This window comes from Canis lupus, chromosome 34, assembly GCF_011100685.1.
Source record: "Canis lupus familiaris isolate Mischka breed German Shepherd chromosome 34, alternate assembly UU_Cfam_GSD_1.0, whole genome shotgun sequence".
NCBI lineage: Eukaryota > Metazoa > Chordata > Mammalia > Carnivora > Canidae > Canis > Canis lupus.
Genome location: NC_049255.1, coordinates 36,729,773 through 36,755,110, shown reverse-complemented (window position 1 = coordinate 36,755,110; position 25,338 = coordinate 36,729,773). Strand labels below are relative to the sequence as shown.

Below are 25,338 nucleotides of genomic sequence, written 5' to 3'. Positions count from 1 at the left end.
GAGGTTACGTAAAATGTCACATGGCACTTGTGACCAAAGGATATTTCTGCCACAAACTATTAATTTAAAAACAAGCAGGGGGTTGGGGGAGATACAATATTCTGCTCTTATTCAGAAAATGATCTGAGAAGGGCTCCCCAGTCATTTCTGGGAGAAAGACCAACGACATGACACTGGGATGGAAAAGAGGTGTTTTTCAGGCTCCAGTCTCCATGCTTTACTCTGTATGGCAAGCATCTCTGCACATTACCTTGCAAATCTGAATCATTCGACTTTGGACTGCTTCTTGCTCGCCGCTCTGTCTTCTTGATTCCCGGCCCGCCTCCGCTGCCGCCTCCGCTGCCACCACCGCCACCAGCGCTGTGGCCCTTCCCGTAACCATTGTACACGGTTGTGCAGTTGCTCTTGTAGATAGAAGACGGAGGACTGTTGAGACGGTTCTGGCGGTCGATCTGGCGGTCTTTCAGTTTTTTGTGTGGAGGCTTGCTGTACTGGTCTTCCCGGGTAATGTAGCTTGACATTCCATACAGTGGTATAATTTCTGAAACAGACGATTAGGACAAATGCAGGCTCAGTTTACACTCTAAATAAGAAATCTTATGTGATCAAAAGACCTGGCTCCTGAAGGAAGACATTTAACATACTACCGGAGTAAACAGTTTTCTAAATCCTATACATATACGAAATACATGTTTTAAAATATTCCCATTCATTTTGAACCAATCAAGGGACAATTGTTAAAAAACATATTGTGTGAAACAACCAACTACATTGTGTGTTCATGAACATTCTAGAAATTATGTAAAATACTGAAGACAAGGTTACTGTCCATAAAGAGTTCATGATCTAGTTGAATTTATATGTAAATTTGATTTTGCTATCAAAGCCACGGTCAAAATGTTTTTAGTTGCAATATGTATTTTAAAAAATCAGAAAAAACAAAATACCCCCATAAATGTGTCCTTAGAATCAAGATACTTAAAAGTATACTCATCCTTACAGACAAGATAGCATTTCTATTGAAAAGTGTATAGCAACCAGAATCTAAGGAGTTGGTTGTGGCATCTGAAAGAGGCAACATTTGAATAAAACTTACTAAGATGATGAGATAAAAAATTTCCATTAAAAATAACCAAAGCTCATGGAATCAAGGGAAATGCTCAAGGAGAAATAGTAGGGGTAAACACAAGCCATCTCTGCAGCCTGGTGCCACACATAATAAGCTGTGGTCTCAAACTTCTATTTTGGACTAATTAAGAGGCAAGACAAAAACGGACTAGTAGAATGTCACCTGGCTTCCCTATGTAGAATGGGAGCCTACAAAACAAATTCATGATCTGAGAGGAAAACATTTATTTTAAATTAAAAATGTTAAATCAATTAAAAATATTTAGGCACTAATAAAAATGACAATATATAAGAGAAATTGGGTCCTTAAATGTTTATAAGAAAAAAGGGCCTGACCAAATAGAATGAACAAATAAATTAGCATTCCAAACTAAATACTTTGGAGAGCAAAAAGGTAGCATTCCTAATCATGTTTCTGGACAAGAGATCTAAACCAGGACTGTTTTAAGCATACCAGGACTGTGCATACTGACGTTTCAATTATCAGTGGTAGAGCTCCACTTTTCTTTCTGTTCATATAGCTTAAGGAAAATCTTTAAAAAGCAAATCTTCACAAGGTAACAAATTTGCACTAAAAAAAAAAAAAGTGAAAAAAACAAATGCAATCCGATTCAAAGAGCCTATGCCTAGGGCTCTGGGGTGGCTCAGTTGGTTAAGCGTTGGACTACTGATTTCAGCTCAGGTCATGATCTCACAGTCATGAGATCATCGACCCCAAGTCAGGCTCCCCACTCAGCAGGGAGTCGGCTTAAGATTCTTTCCCTCTGTCCCTCCCCACCCCACTCATGCTCACTTTCTCGCTCTAATATAAAATAATCTTTAAAAAAGAGACAATGCCCAATTAAATCATATCCAAATATACATAAAGGATGGCAAATGTTTTAAGTATCACGACGCATTACACTTGAGATTTAAGAATATTCACCGTGGACACTAACATAATACTCTCTTAAAACATGTTGAAATTTTACTCCTATGGTGTGGGAAATTAAATGTTTAATTTATTTTTAGATATGCACATCGGGAAGTAAGGTAAGGAAATGTATAAATGGGTTTTTATCTATACAGCAAACAAAAGGATTTTGTTTTTTGCTTTCTTTAATTTGAAATCAATGAGGCACTTTTATCTGTACATTAATGTATTATGTTATTATAATGAAATTAAAGCAAAATATCCTATGAAACAAAGATGCTATTTTTTTCTTAATTCTAATGACCATTTAAATCATACTGTCTAAATTTGCAGAGGATAACATTTACAAAACATTAACTATGTGGCATCCTACTAACACACTGCTGACCTAATGGAGATCACACATTGTCCATCAAGCAATTAGACAGTCACCAAGGCTTTTGGTCGTTAAGCTCAGACCAAATCAGAAAACTCTGCCAATACTCAAATATTTAATGGACATTGTGTCAAAGCATTGAATACTTTTTAAAAAATGATAGTTAATTTTTTTCAGATTTTATCCAAATGTTTTCAAGGCATCTCCTCACTACTCTGATGTTTTAGGGTGTTATGTCACTAGGCAGGAAGATTACACTAATACAAAACTATTGATGCCATCATTTCTCCATGCCCCACCATAATAGCACTTGGTTCTTTTGAATTTTATATTAAATTTCTAAGTACTAAACAACCAACCAGCCAACCAAAACAACAAAAACAAATTCTATCCCTAAATTGGAATAGAAAATTCCACTTAAAGTAACCATCTCAAGTTTTTCTTTGGCTAATAAGAAAATAATTATAATGTGAGATAAACACATAGGGAAATATATATACATCCACACACATATATAATTAGTAAGAGAAAGTGAGGTGCTAACTTGCTATGGTGTAACAGCAATCCTTGTGTTCAAACCAATATAAAAAATGTCTGAAGTGATAAAATGCTTCAATTCATAGAAGAAAATCACTTTGCAAAGCCTTAGACAACTTAAACGTTAAAGTCTGATTTTTACCCTCACTTAAATGGTTTCTTAGACTTATCCTTTTTAGGCTAAACCAACACCAAGGACAAAACTAGAAATACACAATGGCATGGATGCCTAGGCAACAATGTGCCACAGTTCTGCCTCAGGCCACTGTCACATTAAAATATGTAATGGGACACAAGAACATGTGATACATCACTTATTTCTCACTACAGTAAGAAGTGGCTATCCCACTCCCTCTTCTTTGTGTGGTGGGTGCAACAGGGGGCAGAATTTTGGAAAATATAAAGAGCTGCAACCCACAAAGGAACCTTAGCAAGACATGCTTTGAGACAAAGAAAGCTAGGAATTTCTTGGGAGCTGACTACGCAGCAGGTAGATCCCCTTCCAGCAGGCTCATTACAGAAGATACAAGGGGGGCTCTCTGGTTCTCCTAAGCTACTTCCATGTTGTGACCAGTTTCAACAGCTCCCAGTGCCAGCAATAATCTACTCACCTTGCTCACCGTATATTGTAGGGGGAATATGGTGCTGAGGAAAAAACTGAGGCGGCATATCTCCAGGTCCAGTAACAGGTGGGTAGTAAGCCGTGTGTGAGTTATGAATAAAATGGGGGTGGTGAGTCAGGTAGGGGGGTAGGTGATGGGTTGGAGACATGGCTGAGGGGTAGCTTGGGGGGTAACACTCAGGAGACTGGGGTGTGACCACCACCCGGCGGACTCCAGTATTGTCTTCGATCACCTAAAGAAAACAGCAGAAAGAAAGAGTGTTGTATGTATTATCAGCAAACATCCTGTGAAAAAATGTATGTTACTTCCCTTAATATATTACTTCCCTTAATTTTCTCCCCTTATGGAGAAAAAAAAAATTGGTGCATGTTGAATTCTGGTTCCCTAACTAGTTAAATGAGTTTTAGAAATAATACCATTTAACAAAATTTGTGAAAATCAACTTTTCATCAACCACTTGATTCTGATTACACAAAACTTTTTGGAGAGATCAACGGCTTGATAGTAAATCTTGTGTGTCTCACAAACTTTTCCAAGAACACTTGGAAGACGACTTCTGAAGATTTCATCCAAAACAAGCAAATTTAATGTGTGATTTAGTTGATCTGAGGAATGACTTTGAATATAACTAATGGTTCAGTGGTTCTCCAGAAAGAAGAGATTTCTGAGGAACATAAATGTGCTTCACTGGGCAGAGCTTTCCAGATGGGCCTGATGACACTTGACCCATTTCTGCCTTAGCATGACAGTTCCATTCGTACAAGGGCTTCAGGAAATAAAGGGAACATTAACTTCAGAGGCCATAGGAGTATCAAAGGTTCATTTAATCTGGGACCAAGGGCAGCCCGGGTGGCGCAGCGGTTTGGCGCCGCCTGCAGCCTGGGGTGTGATCCTGGAGACCCGGGATCGAGTCCCACATCGGGCTCCCTGTGTGGAGCCTGCTTCTCCCTCTGCCTGTGTCTCTGCCTCTCTCTCTCTCTCTGTGTCTATGACTAAATAAATAAAATCTTTAAAAAAAAAAAAAATCTGGGACCAAGGGGGTGCCAGGGTGGCTCAGTGGTTGAGCATCTGCCTTTGGCTCAGTTCATGATCCCGGAGTCCTGGGATCGAGTCCCACAGTGGGCTCCGCACAGGGAACCTGCTTCTCCCTCTGCCTATGTCTCTGCCTCTCTCTGTGTCTCTCATGAATAAGTAAAATCTTAAAAAAAGAAAAGAAAAAAAAAAAAAAAACCTGTGACTAAGGATACAGATGAAATGAGGGTATTCCAACCAATAAAAAACTTGAACAATATCAAATCAAGATGGGCACCTTTGCTCCCAAGATGTCCTGATGATGTAATGGGTGCTGTGAAGGGAGACATTAGGACAAGGGACCTACTCTGAACAGAGTGAGCCCATCAACACTCTACCCATGCTGTCTTCAAATGCTTTCTAATTCCTCCAAGGAAGGTCGCTAAGGCAGTACAGTAACAATGTTTCTTGCCTCTCTGGCCAACTCCATGAAACCTGCTCTAAAAACAAACATATTTGTTGAGATGTAAGATAAGAAATAATACAACAAATACCATAATCAAGCGGGCAAGCTGAGGAACGCAGAGAGCAAGAGCAGAGAAAGGTAGAATCACAGGGATGCTTTAGGGATGTGAAAGAACTGGTGGTGCTGGGACAGCTTCAGGGAAAGGCCTCTGCTGGGTCAGGGCCGTGTCAGGAAGGGGACAATCGGGGCCTAAGAGTAGACCTAGAAGCCAAGGACACCAGCTAGTCTAATCAAGTATTTAAAACAATCAGGCACACACACTGGTAGGCAGCTTGCTTTTTTTTTTTTTCCTTTTTTTTAAGATTTTAAAAAATTTATTTATTCATGACAGACACACAGAGAGAGAGGCAGAGACACGGGCAGAGGGAGAAGCAGGCTCCATGCCCGATGTGGGATTCAATCCCAGGATCCCGGGATCATGACCTGAGCCAAAGGCAGATACTCAGCTACTGAGTTACCCAGGCATCCCCATCTTTTTTTTTTTGTTTTTTTTTTTTAAGATTTTTAAAAATTTATTTATTCATGAAAAACAGAGAGAAGGAAGCTTGCTTTAAAAAAAAAAAAAAAAAAAAAAAAAAACAGTAAAACCACCATCACCAAAAAACACTGCAAATCAAATTTGTATATTGAAATGGATATCTCATTACACCTCAGAAGGCTGATTATGGACCAAAAGAAAATGACTTAATCATGTCTAAAACTAATAAAAAAATTATTGTAAGCTTGTTTTTAAAATACCGTTTAATACAAGATGTCAAGTTTATCAATGTTAGTCTGTGTGTGTGCGTACAAGACAGTCTCGTATGAGTTCATAGCTATTCATCTTTATGTTAAGAAAACAAAATCTTTATTAATGAACCAATTAACATAATAGTTTCAGAATTAACCATGTTAACAATTCATTAAGAAAGCAGTATTAACTCCTTAACATTAAGAATCTGAGTCATACTCCTTACTAAAGCTCAAGATATGGTTTTCTATGTATTCTTTAATAAATGTAACCTCTTCGGGGTTTTGGCAAGCTAATCACATTAACCTTATTTATGAAGGCATGGCTGTCAATTTAAGGTAGATGTGAAATGATGCTTAAACTATGACATCAGAAATTCTAATGCAGAATATGCTAGTATCTTCTGTATTATCCAAACTGCAGGGCATGAAAATGACATTTGGTAGCATACTTTGTATAATTTTCATATACGTACAGATTTTTCTTACTATCTGATATAAATATGCATTATTCTATAGTGTCTTTTCTCCTCCCCCACCCTGCCACTGGCTAGTAAGAAAAAAGTAAGGTATATTCCAGATGTTCCTCTTTCGTGGAGCTTTCGATTCAATCCTGTGCTAGATACTGGAAGGCCCACAAAAACCAAGTATTTGTTTTCTTGAAACTTGCAACATTCATTATTTTCATTATTGTAAAACTTCCAATGATCAACCCACCACATAGACTCAGCCAATACAGTAAAAGAAGAACAGGGCCCTCACTAAATATAAAGAACTCTGGGCTGGGAAACAGGAACAGTTATAGTGAAAAGAAATTATTTTCATTTCATCATAATTTCTGACTTGTTAAAGCACTTCAAAAATGAGGTGAACAGAAAGCACTTACAAAGATAAGGATTCTACTAGGTGAAAAAAACAGATATAAGAGATGCATAGCTAAAACATCAGCTTTTTACCACTATATTTTATAAGTATTGCCACTAATTCGAAAAATTAATAAATCTGATGCATAAATTACTCTTCATACAGAAAAAAATAGGTTTCCTGTCAGAAAACCAAGTAGCTTTTTAAAACCACAAATTGCCTACATACATGAAAACTGCTTGACAGCCCCATTTTTAATTATCTTAAATTATTCTGTGGTATTTATGAAAGACATCTATTTACATGTATATGAATAATGGGACTCTTACAGAAATCTGCTCCCTTCCCAGTCAAGGCCTACCTCATCATCAAAACCATTTTAAGAAATGAAATATTAATTCCAAAAGAATCAGAAAAAAATTTTTAAAATATGCTGAATATTTAGTTCGTTGTTCTTTCATAGCACAAACTGCAATATATTCAATTATCAAGTTCAGTTTTGAATCTATGTCTAAAGAAATTATGCCTATGATCCCCCAAAGAATAAGAAAGTCCAAGGAGCAAGAAAGATGTACAAAATAATAAGCAACTCAAGAAATCTTGGTAACAGTACTCTGTTTCAAAATTAGGTTCATAAAAAAATAGTACTAGAGAAGAATTCAGGCATTTGAAAAAGTTCAGTCCAAAAATCCTGGGACGGTAAAATGTGCCTTCAGAAGGGACCACTGAAAAGACAGATTCATTTGCTTTTCTTTTTCTCAAGATTTTTTTTTTTGAGAGAGAGGGTGTGAGTGAAAGAGAACATGAGCCTTGGGAAAGGGGCAGAGGGAGAGGGAGAAGCAGACTCCCCGCTGACTTTGGATCATGACCTGAGTCAAAGGCAGATGCTTAACCCACTGAGCCATCCAGGTGCCCCGGATTCATTTGCTTCTTGGAGTGAATGAGATTGTGACAACATCCGGAGGCAGACAAATCACACCTGTATTCAATTATTTCCTAACATATACTATGAGCTAAGCACTGGATTTTCAAAAGTGAGAAAAAAAAATAGGTAGGACTCATCTATCTACTCTAAGAATCATATCAAGACAAATATCAGACTAAGTTCTGGTAAATGCTATTCAAAAATCAGTACATAGTATTGTGTGTGTGTCCCCCCCCCCCCCCCCCCCCCCAAATCACAACAAAATGTCCTTCATTTAGATTTTTTTTCCGGCTCTGTGACTCAACAAGAGTCACTCACATATCTTTTCTAGAGAAGCAGAAAGCCTTGGAAAAGATCACTGCACTAGTTTGTCAGTCACCCATTCTGAGCTGAATTGTGCACCAACACCCCCACTCTTCATCAATTCATACACTGAAGTCCTAACTCCCCAGTAGCTCAGCATGTGACTACTTGGGAGACAGGGGCTTTAAAGAGGTAATTGAGGTAAAACAAGGTTCTGTGGCTGGGCCCTCCTCCAACATGACTGGGACTGCTGTAGGAGTAGCAAATCAGGAGAGACGCAGAGGGCAGGGGAAGACCATGTGGGAACACCAAGGGACGATGGCCACCTACAAGCCAAAGAGGAAGGCCTTAGAAGAAACATATAGCCTCCAGACTTGTGAGGGAATGACTTTCATTGTTGAAGCCACCCAGTCTGTGGTACCCCGTTATGGTAGCTCTAGTAAATTAACACACCATAGATCAGAGCCTGATGGCAAATACGAGCTGGCTTGATTCTTGACCACGTCACTTACTCTGCTCAGTAAATATTCAGAGAAACTTCTAGGTACCTAGCGTTCTTGCAAATCAGTGGCCTAGACACAAGGACGAGAGGCTGGAGGACAAGGTGTTCACAACAGGGAGAATCTTTGTCCTACATACGGTGTCCTGAGTGTTTTTAGATGTAGGACCAAGAAAGCCATTGAAACAAAATGACATATCCTGGAGGCAAGAGCAAGAGAGTGGTCAGGGGAGCAGCTTGGGGAGGGAGAAGAGAAAGAAACTCACAGGCCTGTGGTGCCAGCAGCTTGACATGGATGATCTCATTTAATGTCCTTAACTCCTACACAAGCAGGTATCAGCATCCCTTGTTGCACGCCAGGAAACCAAGTCACGGCATGATTAAAACATAGAGCTAGTTCAGCTGCAGAACCCAATTTTCATTCTGATCTGTACTCTGATCTGATCAGTTTTCATTGTGTGGAGAATTATACAGAAGTTAGGTATGCTGAGAAATAAATACCTAAATAACGAACCACAGGAAACAATACTTAGGTGATTAAGAGATGGGAGAGGATTCAAGGCAAACCAGTATTTACTGACAACTTGCTGCTCTGCTTTAATACCCTTTATCTGAAAAAAAAAAAAAAAAATAAAAAAATAATAATAATAATAATAATAATAGCTTTATCTGGAATAAGGCCAAACACGGTAAGGCCCTGGGACAGTAACTGGTACTTGAGAGAAAAATCTTACCCAGCCATTACTACTACTAAGGTAGCACCTCATTAAGTCCTCCCAACAATCCTGTGACGCATACCCAGTTATCCCCATTTTAGAGATTAAGAGGAACGAAGCTCAGGAAAGTTCAGTGAACTGGCCCAAGGTCAGAGAGCAGTGGGGGAAGGGAGGGAACAATTTTGAGTCCCAAGAACTAAAACAGATCTCTTAATAATACTTACGTGTTGAGCGTCTTTTCCCATTGCCCACAGAGGAGGAAGGTAGTAATTCCCCTTACTGAAGTAAAATGCTCCCCAGGAAATGTTTTTTAAAAGATTTATTCATTTAGTTGAGAGAGAGAGAGAGAGAACACAAGTGAGAACCGGGGGGGGGGGGGGGGGGGGGGGGGGGGGCGGGGAATCTCCAGCAGACTCCCTGCTGAGCATGGAGCCTGACATGAGGCTCCATCTCACCACCTTGAGACCATGACCTGAGCCAAAATCAAGAGTGGGATGCTTAACCCACTGGGTGGTCCTCCACAGGAAATTTTAATTAACTCCTCAGTTCCAACAATTGTCTCCCTTCTACTTTTGGGTTGGAAGTGACAACAATCAAAAAGAAGAGCTTCAGTGGTAGGTAACAAAGAAAAATTTTAAAAGGTTGTTCCAGAAGGCCAAGGATGATCCAGGAAGTGGGCAGAGCAGAATGCACGTGGCCATGCATGAACCCACACGCATCCAGGTGCTGTGTGGGGCCGGCCAGCCGGCCTGCTGCAGGGGCAAGAGCGCTGAGCTGACTGCACACTGGAAACCCAGACCAGCTCGATCCCTAACTGCTGCCAACACACTTGAAATGGGTTCCCAGGCCGTTCCAGGAAGGGAAGAAGTCTCCGCTAGAACTGAGCACGCACGCAGTGAACAAGGAAAGAAAAAGGCCAGGCGACAGCAAACACAGGGACAGAGGACTGAGCAAGCCACCCGCTCAGGCTCCCCCCACCAGACGGGTGCCCCCGCCTTCTGTCCCGTAGCACAGGCTACGGATCTGTCCCTTGCACCCACTGCAAGTCCCCCAAGGGCACCTGGACACACAGGTGGCTTGTGATGAAGGCTAAGGGAACAAATAAATGAAAGAGCAAGAAGAGAGGGAGGGAAGAAAGAGGGTGGGTGGGTAGCTTCCCTGCTTAGATTTGATGTCCACCAAGCTTACTTACACATTCATTATCAAATGTTCTCTCTTAATTCAGGTAAGTCTCTGACAACCTATTCTAAAATTTCACTTAATCTAAACCCAGTTAATTCCAGACCTGTCATTCCTGACCCTCTTATTTTACCTAAGTGTGATTTTACCAAAAGACAGACACAGAAAAATGTACATTTCCAATGTAAGCTCTACTTCAGTCCCAAATGCAGCCGAGGAATTTTATTCATTGCCAACCAGGAGTCGAAAAGCGTCAGCTCCCACATTTGCTTCTTGCACTGACTCTTCAGGCTGCATTTTCTAATAGAGTGAATAACACAAAAGAGTAAAAGCAATAAAAATTGGTGGCAGCACTGAATGTATTTCCCAAATCTCTGGACTTGCTTCTTCCTATCTTCTTAAGTTTAATGATTACAACTGTGGCTGAAAACACCAAACACACAGGGCTTGCTCCAGAGGTGACCAGTATAAAGAGATAACCTCATAAACAGTAATCACTCTTCTGCTGGCTTTGTATATGCCAACACTTTCATACGCAGAGAAACAAGCCAAGCTACTCACGCTTACGTAAATATTGAATCCGGAAAAAACACAATGAAGGCCCATATAAATGAAATCAACACGTAGTCCTTTACTACACACACTTAGCTCTTTTCTGGGTAACTACCCAGTGACTCATAACTAAGACTGCTGAGGGCTAGAGAGAAGGATGGAAACAGGTACCTCGTCTCTAGCATCTCTTTAACCCACCAACTTTGGTAAAGCATGTGACTGCTGTAGTTGGAAAGGACACGGCAGTAATTTAAGACCTTCCAAAATAAAGAGGATGCCCAGCAAAGGTTTGAGAAACACCTCAGGAACCGAAGAACCAAGGTCCTACCTGCTCCGTCCTACCACACTCAGCTGCCACAACGTGAGGATCCCACAGGGAGACAGAGGTCCCTGCTTAGAAAGAGCTAAGCATCTTAAGACACTGCTAACAGGCAGGAGGCCTCCCTCTTCTCCGAACACAGCACTGTCACTGATGCTGAAGGCAAAATGGCAAATGGATTTATTTGGTGTAACAATTAAAGGTGACAGTAACAACTCCTGGCCTTTGTATATCATTTACTGGCTTATAAAGTGCTCAGCACAGAACTTAACTCTCATAACATTCAGCAAACCTCTAACCTCTCACATGGGCAACATCATAGTCCTCAAGGATTCAAGGGGAAGTACCTTTAGGAGCAATTAAGTTACTTAACCTAAGGCTAGCTAAGTACGTGTCAAGATTCATAACCAAGTACTCTGGAAATGCTATGCCTTTTCCTATCATATTTTATTGTTTATCACCAACCTAAAAAGAACCACATTTGAAGATCAAAAATCAAATCTAATCCTCCCCCAATGTGCACACAAGCACACTGGACAAGTGAGAATAGTTACATCTACAGAGTTTCAATCAGTAACATCGACCAAATGAGTATTTCAGACTCAATGGAAATGCTATTTTAAGGACCAGAATATGTGTCAGAAGACAAAACAGTAAGTAGAGATCTGATGGTGCAATTTGTGCCAAACTGAGCTGCCTTTAACATATTAATAAAGATATCACTGTAGCCTGCAGGTAGTCAGTGTTTGTTAAGTCTCTCTGGATCTGCCCAGAAGAGAGAGCTAATCACATCTCTTCACTCTAGCATCTCAGACCACACTCATGCTCATGGCAACATAGATTATTCTAGATTGGAGCTATGAATTTTACGTATTATAGTTAAAAATGCCTTTCCAGTCTGTCAGTAGGCTCCATGGCACAAGGATTAAGAATCTGTTCTGATGGTACTCAGATCGTATCTATCACAGCAAAATAACTCTATCATTATGAAAGTTCAAGTAAACCAGATGGATTTCAAAGAGTGTGCAGGAATATAAAATCCCCCTACCTTGCTAAAGTTTTGTACCCGGCAAGTTGAACAAAGGTATTTTTCCAAGAAAATTTGTTATACGTGACATATGTGGATGACTAATTTAGAAAGACAAATTGTGCAATCAAGTTAAATGTAGTATAATGCACATAATTTAATACTCATTGATTCAGAAGTCATTTCTACATGTGGCACTGTCTCAATATTATTTTTTAAAGATTTGAGAGAGTATGTGCAAATGAGGGGACCCAGGCAGTGGGGCAGAGAAGCAGACGCCCTGTTGAGCATGGAGCCCAACACATGGCTGAAGCCCTCAACCTGAGAACATGACTGAGCTGAAATTCAGAGTCAGACACTTAATCTACTGAGCCACTTGGGCACTCCCGTCTCAATATTATTATGATAAAAATCAATTATCATTTTCCTATTGAAGTAAAATACAGTGTTCTGGTCAACAGAATGCTAAACACCAAGGGAGTGAGTCACACTGTTTTGGTATTGCTTATGGAAACTCACTTGTATTCTTAGTTGGTCTACAAACAGTAGAGGTGAATCATCTACTTTAGATCAGAAAAGAACCTGAGATCCTCACACATTTTCCTTTCCCTTCTCTCTACAAGATGAAAATGACACCAGCCGGCCGGCCACATTTCAATAATGGCCTGTTTATGTGCTGGGCACCTTTCAAGGAACTGGAGATCCAGGGATGCACAGCACACATAGGATCCCTGGACTTGTAAAGCTTACATTACATGTTAACGGGGGGAGGAGGGGGAGAGAAAGACCCACAATTACCAAGTAAACAAACAAGGGGAACACTCAAATAAATAACCTGAAAATACTCCTAATATGTAAGTGATGAATCACTAAATTCTACTCCTGAAACCAATATTACACCAATGTTAACACCAAGCCAATGTTAACTAACGAGAATTTAAATGGAAATTAGAAAAAACAAAAGCAAACAAAACCCTAAAATTACATAAGGGGTTGGACACAGGGCCCACCGAGCTCACATTTCCCCCTGTTAATCCTGTGTCCTACACTGTGCCACAATGTCAGGTTCTCAGAAATGAAAGAAATTCAAGAGAAAAGACAGAACTGGGAGACCAAGAAAAAGCTCAGAAAGAGGAAACCCACACAATGCTTTGAGGGAGGGTACGGCCCTGCTACATTTCTTTAATGTAACACTGCCAACTGTGTCTGTAATTCATTCCTCAGACAAAATAAGCTATAAAATGAAAAATAAAGTTGCCATGAATCTGTTAATAATGGAACTAACACAGAATGGACATATAAATCCTCTCTGATCTTTTCCACAGAAGCTCCCAACCACTCTGCACAGTCTTCGTTGTGGAAATTTTCCTAACTTTCTATATATATATAAAAAAAATCTATTCTTCTAAAGGACTTAAAGTCTTGAAAGAGATGGCTACCAAATGGGTCTGATTCTCAAACTGTCAGGGCACAGGGCAATCCTCTATGCTCCTTTCTGCTCATCGTTTTCATAATCCTGAAGGTAGAACCCAGCACTGGTTTAATCCCAGGTTGGAATTTACCAAAGGGAAGCAGTTGGGGCTAATATTTACAGCTCTCAGCTGGCTTCACTGAGCAAAATGGAGGAAAGCATTCTACGCCTTCCATCTAACAGACCCCATTATTTCTTCACAGGGGCTCTGATTTCTGGCCAACTCTTGAAACAATACCCAATGGAGAATGATCAACCAAAATATAAATGCATTTTTCAACAGATTAATCTTCTTGCCTCTCCCTGGTCAAGGGAAAGGAAATATATATAATTTCAACAGGTACCGACCCATTAACAAATCCCCAAAACACTGAATCAAGGTAAAGTGTGTACTTGTGCCATAACAACAAAAACACTTAACTTTGATTACTATTTGAAGTTTTTGAGTTATGTCAGTTAATCTGGGAAAAAAAAAAAGTGATTGCCCAAATGACAGAACATGAACTTGAAAATTTCGCTTTTTCTTTTCATGGGCTTAAATAAATCTTTTGGTCTACATGAAATTTTTTCCCGTAACAGCTGAAAGATATTTCGTAAATTACCAAGGAAGCATGGAAAATAAAACTCAAGGCGTCTGCTTAAGAAATTTTTACATATAAATTATTCATAAAGTTAATATGGAGGTTAAAAAACTGAGGAAAACCATGGCCAGTATACAGCGAAAGGAAAAATTTGCGTCACACGGTGCGATCTCAGTAGGCATCGAGGAAGGTAGAGTCTGCCAAACTTTCTTCGAAATTGTTCTAACAGTCTTCTTCACAATAGTATCTACCACTTTCTGAATGCCCACTGTGGACTACATACCTCACATAACATTTCTCTGAATCCTTACTGCTACGTATGTGGCAAAAGAATTCGTCAAAGCTACATGGAACGTAGCCATGGTGAAACGTGGTGGGATTTGAAGGCAGGCCTCTTCAAGTAATGTCCATATTCTTCCCAGTTGTAGTCCTCGCCCTTACCCCATGGTTTCAACCCTAATCACACTCACAATCATTTTTACGGAATAGAAATAATGCTGATGAGAGTGATAAGACTAAATGCCCTCTTATCTAAGTCTACTTTTTATAGTTGGGGGAAAAAAAAATTTTTTTAGTCTCTATTTTCTCTTAAGTTCAGACCTCTCCCAGCCTCTCACCAAAAAGTAAAGCACATGTTTTAACACTTAAAAACCGGAGCTATCAGAGACCACGGAGCCGAAGTGACAAGATCCCATGGCTCTCCCATCCCACTCCAAGTCTACGGTATCTTTAGGTCCATGGCTTCAGTCCTTCTCAATCCCACCCCCGCCCCCCACACCAAAACAGACTGTGCAAAGCTGTCTTCCAAAGCTAGATGTTTATCTTTCTATAAGATGATGATCTCTTCATTATTGACATTTGTATTTGACCAAACTGGTCAATTGTCTTTAAAGCACTTTCAGTACTAAATTATCTAATGAGGGGCCCCTGGGGGACTCAGCAGTTGAGTGTCTGCCTTCAGCCTAGGGCATGATCCTGGGGTCCCGGGATCAAGTCCCGCATCAGGCTCCCTGCATGGAGACTGCTTCTCCCTCTGCCTGTGTCTCTGCCTTTCTCTGTGTCTCTCATGAATAAATAAATAAAATATTTTTTAAAAATTATCTAATGAATGCTATAATCAAGAATTTCTCCACTGATTCCAATTAGTGTTACTAATGTCACATCTTTAATCATTCACCTGCCTCCCTCTTCAGTTTTCTTCCATTGATGGACCACCTTATTTATATGTGAGCAGCTGGTATTTTAGCACTGGAAATGCACGAGCAGCCACGCCACACATACACCCGTGCATTGGCAGAAAGTAATGTCACAAAGCAAATATATGTATCAAGGAAGGCTTCTGATGCTGACTCTGAAATCACATTTCAGAGGAAACTAAGTCTGTGAACTGAGAAACACCTAGGTCACAATCCTGGTTCTACTTGGGACCTCAGTTTCCTCATATGTGAAGTTAAGATGGTGAAAACGAGTGAAGTAAGGAAAGCCTAAAGCACAGTGCACACCACACACAGTAGTCACTCCCACCGTCACAGGCTGCACCAACACAGGCTGGCCCATGTTTCCCAGCTGTGCCATAATAAATAACTAGGACCAGTCACCATCTTCCCCCCTTCCCTTCTCTTTCATAAAAGCTTTACTGGGATAGAATTTACATACCATAAAATCTATCTTTTTAAAGTACCTCATTCAGTGGTTTTTAGTATATTCACAGAACTCAATGACCATTCACATTCATCACTATTTTAAGTTCCAGAACAATTTCATCACTCCTGAAGAAGTACCATACCCACTAGCAGTCATTCTGTCTCCCCCAGCTCCTGGCAATAATTAATCTACTTTTCAGTGTCTATGGATTTACTCCTTCCTGACATTATAAATAAGAAGAATGATACCGTGTCTAAGCTTCTTTCACTTAGCATAGTATTTTCCAGGTTCATCAACATTTTAGGATTTATCAGTACTTCCTTCTCATGGCTGAATAATATTCCATTGTATGCATATATATCATATCATGTTTATCCATTCATAAAGCTGAGGCCATTTGGGTTGTTTCCACTGAGGGGCAATGATGAATAATCCTGCTATGAACACCTCAAAGTTTTTGTGTTAACGTGTGTTCCTTCCTCTTGAGTACACGCCTAGGAGTGGAAGAGCTGAGTCATGTGATAAATCTATTTAACTCTGAGCAAATGCTTTTCTTTCCAAAGCAGCTGTACCATTTCATATCGCCACATGCAGTGTGTAACAGTTCCAATTTTTCCACACCCTTGTCGACACTTGTTATCATCAACCTTAACTACAGCCATCTTAGTACCTGTGAAGTGTATTTCACTGTGGTTTTGATGGGTATTTCCCTGGTGGTTAACAATGTTCGGCATCCTTTCATATGCTGACAATTTACACATCTTCTTTGTAGAGATGTCTATTCTGATCCTTCGCTCATTTTTAAATTGGGCTGCCTTTTTATTCTTGAGTTAAGATTTCCTATATAAATACTAGGCCCTTCTGAAATCTATGATTTGCATATATGTTCTTCCATACTTTCAGTTCCCTTTGCACTTTGTTGATAGTGTCAAAAAGTTCGGATTGAGCATCTAAAATTTCATTTGGATGGCATCAAATTTATCTATTTTTTTCTTTTGCTGCTTGTGCCTTTAGTGTCATATCTAAGAATCAATTGCCTAATCCAAGATTATGAAATTTTACTTCTAGAGTTATATAGTTTTAGCTCTTACACACTTAAATCTATAACCTGCTTTAATTTTTGAATATGGTATGAGGTAGAGGTCCAACTTCATTTTTCTGCACTTGTATACCAGTTGCCCAGCACCATTTGTTGAAGAGACTATACTTCCCTCTTCTGCACTGTCTTGACATTCCTTTCTCTCTGAAATCCACATTCAGAGAATTTCATTCTTGTAGGTATCCATCCCTCTGATCTTACTACTTTTCCAACTATCAGGCATTTTATTACTCCACTTGAACCTCCAAATCGTTGAAGCAAACCTATGCTATATTTACTTTATTTCAGCTTGGCCAGTCACTTACATTTAAAAACATTTATCAAGTACCTACGATTATAGACCAGGCAGTATTCTAGATTCTCAGATATAATACCAGAGGCAAAAAAAAGAAAAAAACCAGAGGCACCGGGAGTTCTTGAGGATGGATATAAAACTGTATCATACTTCATGATGGAGACAGGGATGAAGCAACAAAGACGTAGAAAAAACAGAACCACCATTTCCGTGTTGGAGGTTCTTGAAAGGGTCACATTGAAGGGGGCCATCTGAACAAGAAAGGGGACTGAACTGTTCAGATGAAGAAGAGTTCTAGAGTATTCCAAGAAGAGGGAAATAATGGGTACAAAAGTAGGTAGTTGAGAAAAGGCCAGATATATCCAAGGGACAGAAGAAGTTTAAGGTGGTAGCAATGTAGGCCAACAGAAAAAAACTTTACTCTCCTAGGAAGGAGAGTAAAGTTGATTATTAAAGATCCATCCATTATACTTGAGAACTTGAATTCTGCTTTGATGCTATGTACACCCAGAAGAACTGTGGGGATACAATGCAGAGTTGATAGGCACAGGGACAGACTAGTATGGGGCACTTCTCAAATACATCTGGCTGGGAGGAATTTGTGTGTGGGGGACTCTTTCCACAACTACATGACAAAATGTACTTTGCTCCTTAGATCTCTTGGTGATAACAAGTCTCCTAAGACATTTTACACTTGGCTCCCCTCCCTCCTCATTTCTTTGAACGATACATGCCATGAGCTTTAAAAAGGTGTTGTACACACATTCTACCAGATTCTCAGTCTTCTTCCAAATTAATCATCCGTTTTACACAGACACAGACACTTCACTGTCTGACATCATTAAAGAGGGAGCGCTACCATGGAAGGTCATTTAACTCTGGGCCCATCTTCTGATCCGGGAACCCATCTAAATGAAATCGAATACATGCCTTAACACATGGCTTTTTTCCCCTTTTCTCAACTCAGAATCCAAATTATTCAATTTCTACTCTTCTTCCAATATCCTCTAGCATTTTCTGCCCTAATTGTCAGTTGAGAAAGTGCTTCACAATGTAATGTTTGCATCATCAGTTTTACCAAAGTGAGTTTACAGTCCTGCTAGTAATCCTTTTACTTGGATTTTCTATAATAGTTTTTATAGAATCAGAAATATACCACAGCCTAAACTTCTCTATTTCTCCTAGGACTCTCAATAAATGTTTTGCAATTAATGCAATCACAAGAAAAAAAAAAAAAAAAAAAGCACTCTGCAGCTTCTCTTCACTAGAAATGTCCCAACTTTTAACTGCTATTCCTTAAATGGGCCTTTAGTATAAAAGGAGGTGTTATTTCTGCTATCACAATTGTGAGAACTGTACTCGGTTCAATGGAATGAAACACTTCCTCAAAATAAATGAGCAGGAGACATAATGGAATTCTACATTCCTTGTTCTTTTCTGTTAATTGACTGGTGACGTGAATGTGATCCATCATTACGTGTCCTGGCTGGACAGGCCTGCTCTGCACCCTTTCTCCTTCCAGTGATTCTTATTTACAAAGACTTGTGTAAAACAAGTCATTTATTTGCAACAGTGGGGAGACGGGCCAACATTTTGACTATTCAAAAAAAATAAAAGAAAGAAAGAAAGAAAAAGAAAAAGAAAGATGTCAAATTGGCTCACGTAGAAGTAGGGATGGAAAAAATGAAATTATAGTGGCTGCACTACGGTTTAGACAGTGAAGAAATGGCTAAGTTTTAACATCAGAGAAGGATAAATCTTTGATTCCTGCCTGCACTTTAGCAATTTTCCTATGCAGCTGCCAATTTTTTTCGCCCTAGCAAAATCATTAAATACTGAAAATTATACATTTTTAAACCACTTCAAAAGTGGAGAGACAGAGGAAAAATAGAAAGGAAAAAATCCAGAAGGATATAATCCAAAAAAATGTTTATGCAATGATTCTTCTGTGGGTAGTAAAATTATAAATATTTTCTTCTCTATTCTCTTCTGTCTTTTCTGATTTTTTTTTTTCCTAAGGAGTAAAGGATGCCCTTATAATCACACACACACAGACACACAAAAAAAGGGCAGGGAGAGAAAAAAATAGTCCAGCACCTGGAAAAGAAGCTGTACAGGAAGACAGGCAAAGAAGTGCACATTCCACACTGAGCACAGGTCAAAATGAAAGTATGTACAAACATCCACATTCTAGGTACCCTGAACACTGGAAACCTTGTCTAGTTTACCATTTAATATATTTTTTTTAATTCTTCCAGTGTACCTCTGAAATTGTTGTTACTTTTTAAATTGCTATTGCTATTTTACTTAAGGAAAAAAGTCAAATTTCAGAGAAATTGAAGTACAAATAGCCAAGTTCTCACATCATACTCAGCAATTCACCAAGCCCAGGTGGGGCCACAGTACAGAGAAATGGGACTCCAATAATAAAGGGTAGTCCCTATTTGCTTTAACAATGTCTCCTTTGGTATTTTACCAATTAAGTCTACAAACTCTTTTTTTCCTACAAATTGTGGTACAGATGGAAGGAAATCTCTACAGCACAACCGAGTGTGAACACACCTTGGCTGAGGACTGCCTAACAGCCTACTGTGTTTCTCTCCCTCTGGCTCTCTGACAAGTCAAGAGAGCAAGACTTGGGAGGGGCCATGTGGTGCTACCAAAATGAGGACAACTCTCGCCTTACCCTAACTCAGTGAACCTTGGAATAAGTTTTGGAAGCCTCAGCATATATTCTCTTGGAACAATGATAGTGCTTATAGTGAGTGGAGAAGCCTGTCCAGTGGTTTACCTGTGAGATATAACCTGGAGGCACATGGATGGGAGGAATGGACCCATTAGGTGACATCATGGGAACTTCAGCAGGTCCTATGAGAGACAAAAATAAGACATTAACAGCTGAAGGAATACACATTACTCAAAATAATTATTGGTATTTTAAAAATATTATCAAGAATGAAGACAATTAATTACTTTGACTATTTTCTCTTCAATAATTGGGACACATGCCTAAGAATTGAAATCATGGATAAAAACGAATTCTCCAGCTGTATAAGTCAAGGAGGAAAAAAAAAAAAAAACCAACAACACAAAACTATGAGCATCTTTATAAATATTTAATGATTCCCAGATCCTCAAGTTCCATAAACCAAGGCTGCTCAGTTAAGAGTCATCTAACAAAGTACAGCAAAATGATTTTTTTTTTTTGCCTTTAAAAGAATGTATTGGTAATAAATGCTTAAACAAATGTTTAAATGTGTTTGTCTCCTCTGGTTATAGCTATCTATCTATCTATCTATCTATCTATCTATCTATCTATCTATCTATCTCCCTCCTCTGGTTTAAAAGGCTCCTGTACACTTTGGGTTTATAATTTTCATTTCAATTATTTTCAATAAGTTACTATAACATACCAGCTATTTGAAACAGAAGAAACCTTTAAAATACTCCAAATGAGTTTGGTATGCCTCTTACATTATAAGACAGGGGGAAAAACAGATCACGTTTTAAAACTAGGCATTATCAGAATCAGGCATATCAGAATACTCATGTCAAATTTACCTGGATTATTTCAAAGTAAAGCATTCAGTGAACAAGATGTTAGTTTCAAAAAATTAAATTCAATATATGTTAATCACACATCTATGGCAAACAAAGAATAGAAAGGCAGCACTCAGTTATCTAAGACACAGTCTGAGTGAATAATTACAAAGAAACTGATGGTCATAACATTAAAATCAACTTCTAACACCCTTCCCATGACCCTCTGATGAAATGGTTTCCTGAGAAGCGCGAGCACCTCACGGTCACTGGTTTTCATTTGGGTGCCTGGCTCCCCTAGTTAGAAGCCCACCGCCCCGGTGTCAATCCAAAGCTGTGTTTCTAGTCTGAGATGCGACTTCCTGGCTCCAAGTGCCTCGTATTGTTTATTTGCTTTCTCCTAATGCGTGTTGTGCTGCCGGCGATTAAAACTGTTCGGTTGTAACAAAACCCAAGAAAAACACAACACTTTCCTTGGCAAAAAAAAAAAAAAAAAAGACCGATGCCTCCACCCAGTGCTGCATCTACACTGTAAGCATGATGCACCTTTCTCCTCAGAGGGCAATCCAGTGTGATGTCGCAGCAGAGAGCCAGTGCAGCGTGTGGAGGGACAAGGATACTGGGTGCCTACTAGCAGGTCTGCAAGTATAGGAGGGAAAAAACTAGGGGCGGGACAGAAAAGATGCTAATATTCATGCAACACTCCTCATGACTAGAGTTCACTCCAACTCCATGGACAATACACCCAAACAACTATCTGTGAGGCTCTAATACACACAAAACCACAGCAGTTGCTCACATGCTAACACAGTGGTAGGCAATTAAAGCAAAAGGCAACAACAACATGAGTGGATAATTGCATGAAACCATTCCCTCTGTAAGTATGATTTAAACGGATACATCCACCAGCCCCGGAGGCACTTTCCAAATCATCTTCCAGATCCGTCTTTCTCATCAGCCTTAACATTTTGGCCACAGCCATCAAGACATTTAGGTGTTTACTAAACATTTTTACTTGATTTGACTCACCTGGAAAAAAAAGAATCCTAGGCAAGGACACCAGCCTTAGCACTCCCTGAAACCTGAGTCAATGCCCTCGGCTCCATAAGTAGGCATCAGAGGCCTCCGCCTGGGTTTCAGGCCCCAGCTCACTATTCATACGGATTCGGTGACCTTAGACAATTTAGACTTTCTGAGCTTCACTTCTCAACAGGTGCACATGAGAATGACAATTCTTACCCCCCTGAATTGGGTTTAAAGATTAAATTCAATAATACATGCAAAAGTGCTTAAAGCACTGCATGGTACAGCAATCACTCATGAAAAAGTTAGCGATTTTTACAATTTTTTTCATTTGATTTACAACTTTTTGCTTTTTCTTGTTTGTTACAATTACACTGAGTACATTTTTTTTTAATACTCCATGTTCCTATAATACATAAAATCAACAAGTGTACACTTTGTACGATACCGACCCAGGAGGCAAAGCTTGCTCCTGCGATAAATACAGTACAGGCTGTGAACAGAAATGCTTCCATCTCCATAAAGTATTGCTTTTTAATCACCGAACTATATACCAGGCAAACAGTCTCTTAACCCTAGGCATGACCCCTAAAACTGTTAAAGTCATTTGTATAAAATGCTTTAAAGCATGTAGGACAAGTAAGTGATTTACAGCCAGAAAATGTTTTCTTCCTGGCCTTGATTTCAAAAGTAGCCAAATGACTTTACCATGCTGGTTCCCCCTTCCTCTTGTCACCGTCATCAAACCCTTTCAAAGGGCATTGCGAAATATATAGCCATGGCTCCCAAAACTCAACTATGCCTTGGAACCCCAAGTTCCTCTCCTTTCTGAAGCAACCCACTGCACCCACAGGCATCTAGGAGTGTAAAAGCTAGCAAAATTAAATCCATTCACAATGGTAGTATGAGAAGTTCCTGTTTCTCTTAAGTACTTAACCTCAAAAACTGTGAGTTTACTGCCTCTGCACAACTGTTAGCGTTTGAGAACCTTCTGGTATTATTACAACCCTTCCCTAATTAAAACAAACTTCTCTTCCTAAACTTCTAGGGCTACTTGGTTCCTTTTGATTTTTTAATTGATGCCCTTTAATCACACAGGACTTAAATGATAAGCCTCTTAGAATATGGTGAAAATGCTCTCTTCTTGTTCAAACTAATACTGGATAGGTTAGGCGGGGAAGCCACGTAATTTTCTTAAACAAGCCAACCTCTGACTTTACTGGGAAATCACTGAACTATTAAACTTTTTTTTGGGGGAAAAAAAAACTTTAAATCTCTGAGTCATTTGGAAACTCCTTTAATTAAACCCTTGTGTTACATCTAGATGGGTCTACACAGATAAATGCATTCATAGATTAAATAATTTGAAAACCAAAGTAAACAAACATATAACTTCAAACTACAGTCAGATTTTTTTTTTGAGAAAATAATTAAGAAGCAAGCTCAGCTAGAGACCACATGAACTCTTCCATAGACAGATGAAAAATGTCACATGCACGATTTTTAGAATGGAAGCAGAATGTTCGCTAAGAGCCAAGTAACTCCATGAAAAAATGCCTTGGGAAATGTGATCGATTTCAGGTTTTAGCCTATGACTTTCAAATGTCAAGAATTCCTTTTTTTAGTTGAACAAGATGTGAGACACAAACAAGAACTATGATTGCTTATAGTCCTTAAAAAATTAAAGTGCAATATGTAAGTACGTCATCTAACATCTTAAAATTCTGCTAGCATTTGTTAACAAATTGATTTTTGGTTTGCTTATAGCAAAGGTTGGAGAACAGTTTAGTCAACCAACAGTCATTCCTGCAAGGATGCTAGGACTTCACTCCCACATCAAAGAGGCTGAAGGAAAGCCCAGCAGTGTTGTATTTTTAGGACCACACATGGCCCTGGAGAGCTTCTGAGCTCCTGCCAAGGCTGTGAGTGAGGACATCCTATTTCCCTCTGTGCTTCCTCCTGCTACCAGTGACTCTCAGAGCTCACATACGTAGATAACCCAGGCTCTGATGCTAAACTCAGCGTTTTCACCTATTCTGGGAGCAAGGTTACCTAGGCTGACTTGAGGTGAATGTACAAAGGAGAGTCAGAAATCTGAAAGGGGTGGAAAATCAGAATATGGGGTATTAAGTATCATTCAAACCAGCTTTAGAAAAAGACTAGCTATAAATAAATAATTACACCACAACTCTGGACAATTTTAAATGGTATTTTAAAAAGCTGAGTATTCACCAATAGGTAAACAAGTAGTGAATAAATAGTTCATCTGTCTACAAACTAGTACTTGTGTGTTCAAATGGCTATTTTCAACAACAGCCCTTAGTAGCAATGGATCACATTCTTATCTTGATATTTAAATATTATCTTATTCAGGGACCCCTGGGTGGCTCAGCGGTTGAACGTCTGCCTTTGACTCAGGTCATGATCCCAGGGTCCTGGGATCAAGTCCCACACTGGGCTCCCTGCGAGGAGCCTGCTTCTCCCTCTGCCTGTGTCTCTGCCTCTCCCTCTGTATTTCTCACGAATAAATGGATAGAATTAACAAATATATATTATCTTATTCAAAAAAAGATGTAAAAGAGGCTGAGACGACAAACAGCAAGGTAAAACAAAAAACAACAACAAAAAAAGCAAAGGCACAATAATGATGTGACAAAAATCCAATAAACCCTATAAAAGTGACCACTGTGTCTTTCTAAATAGCCGAAGGAGAAATTCCTGGTGGCAGCAGTAGTCCTAAGGATAAGTCCATAGGTAGCAGGTAAGCAGACACTTAGAGTGAAAGTAATTATCAGAATAAATGGTCTAAATAAAGTGTACTTGTGCTGTTTGCCGTTGATCTAAAACTGAATATGAAATATGAGGTTTTCTGATGAATGCTGTGAATAACTAATAATGAATCTCCAATTATTTATGGTGACACAAGACATGTAGACAAGGTAGGAGATTGTGTAGGCACTTTGGGAAACTCTGACATTCTTTTTTTAATTTTTATTATTTTTTAAAAACTATTCAACATGGATTAATCTCACAAGAGAGCTAAAAAGAATACAAAGAAATAAAGCAGGTCTTCAAAACACATGTCCTAACCTCAAAGATGGAGCACAATCGTTCTTAAACTTCAGCGTATACCAGAGTCATCTGGAGGGTTTCTTAAAATCCAGATGGCTAAACTCTAGAGCCAGTGGCAAGTATTAGTGTTTCTAGCCAGTTTTCAGGTGATATACAAGCTGCTGGCCAAGGGCCACACTTTGATAACCTCTGACTTGGTGGGTTGAAAAATGATAAGCATCCATAGCTAACACCATATTCAATGGGTAAAGAAATCTTTCCCCCTACCACCAGGAACAAGACAAGAACGCTCACTTTCACCACCACTCTTCAACAGAACAATTGAGGGGTGGGGAGGATAGGCATCCAAATTGTAAAGGAGGAAATAAAACTATATGTACTCACAA

The 25,338-nt window shown here is 39.4% G+C and overlaps 1 protein-coding gene across 1 annotated transcript in view; it reads right to left on the bottom strand.

Annotated features, from left to right (window-relative positions):
* The window catches only part of FNDC3B (fibronectin type III domain containing 3B), a 339,739-nt gene that overhangs the window by 136,136 nt on the left and 178,265 nt on the right, over positions 1-25,338 (bottom strand). Inside the window, exons 4-6 of the mRNA XM_038583908.1 lie at positions 20,109-20,185; positions 3,566-3,809; positions 251-541 (exon numbers count right to left, since the gene is read on the bottom strand). Of these exons, the coding sequence (XP_038439836.1) occupies positions 251-541; positions 3,566-3,809; positions 20,109-20,185 (612 nt within the window). The remainder of the gene's footprint in view (positions 1-250; positions 542-3,565; positions 3,810-20,108; positions 20,186-25,338) is intronic.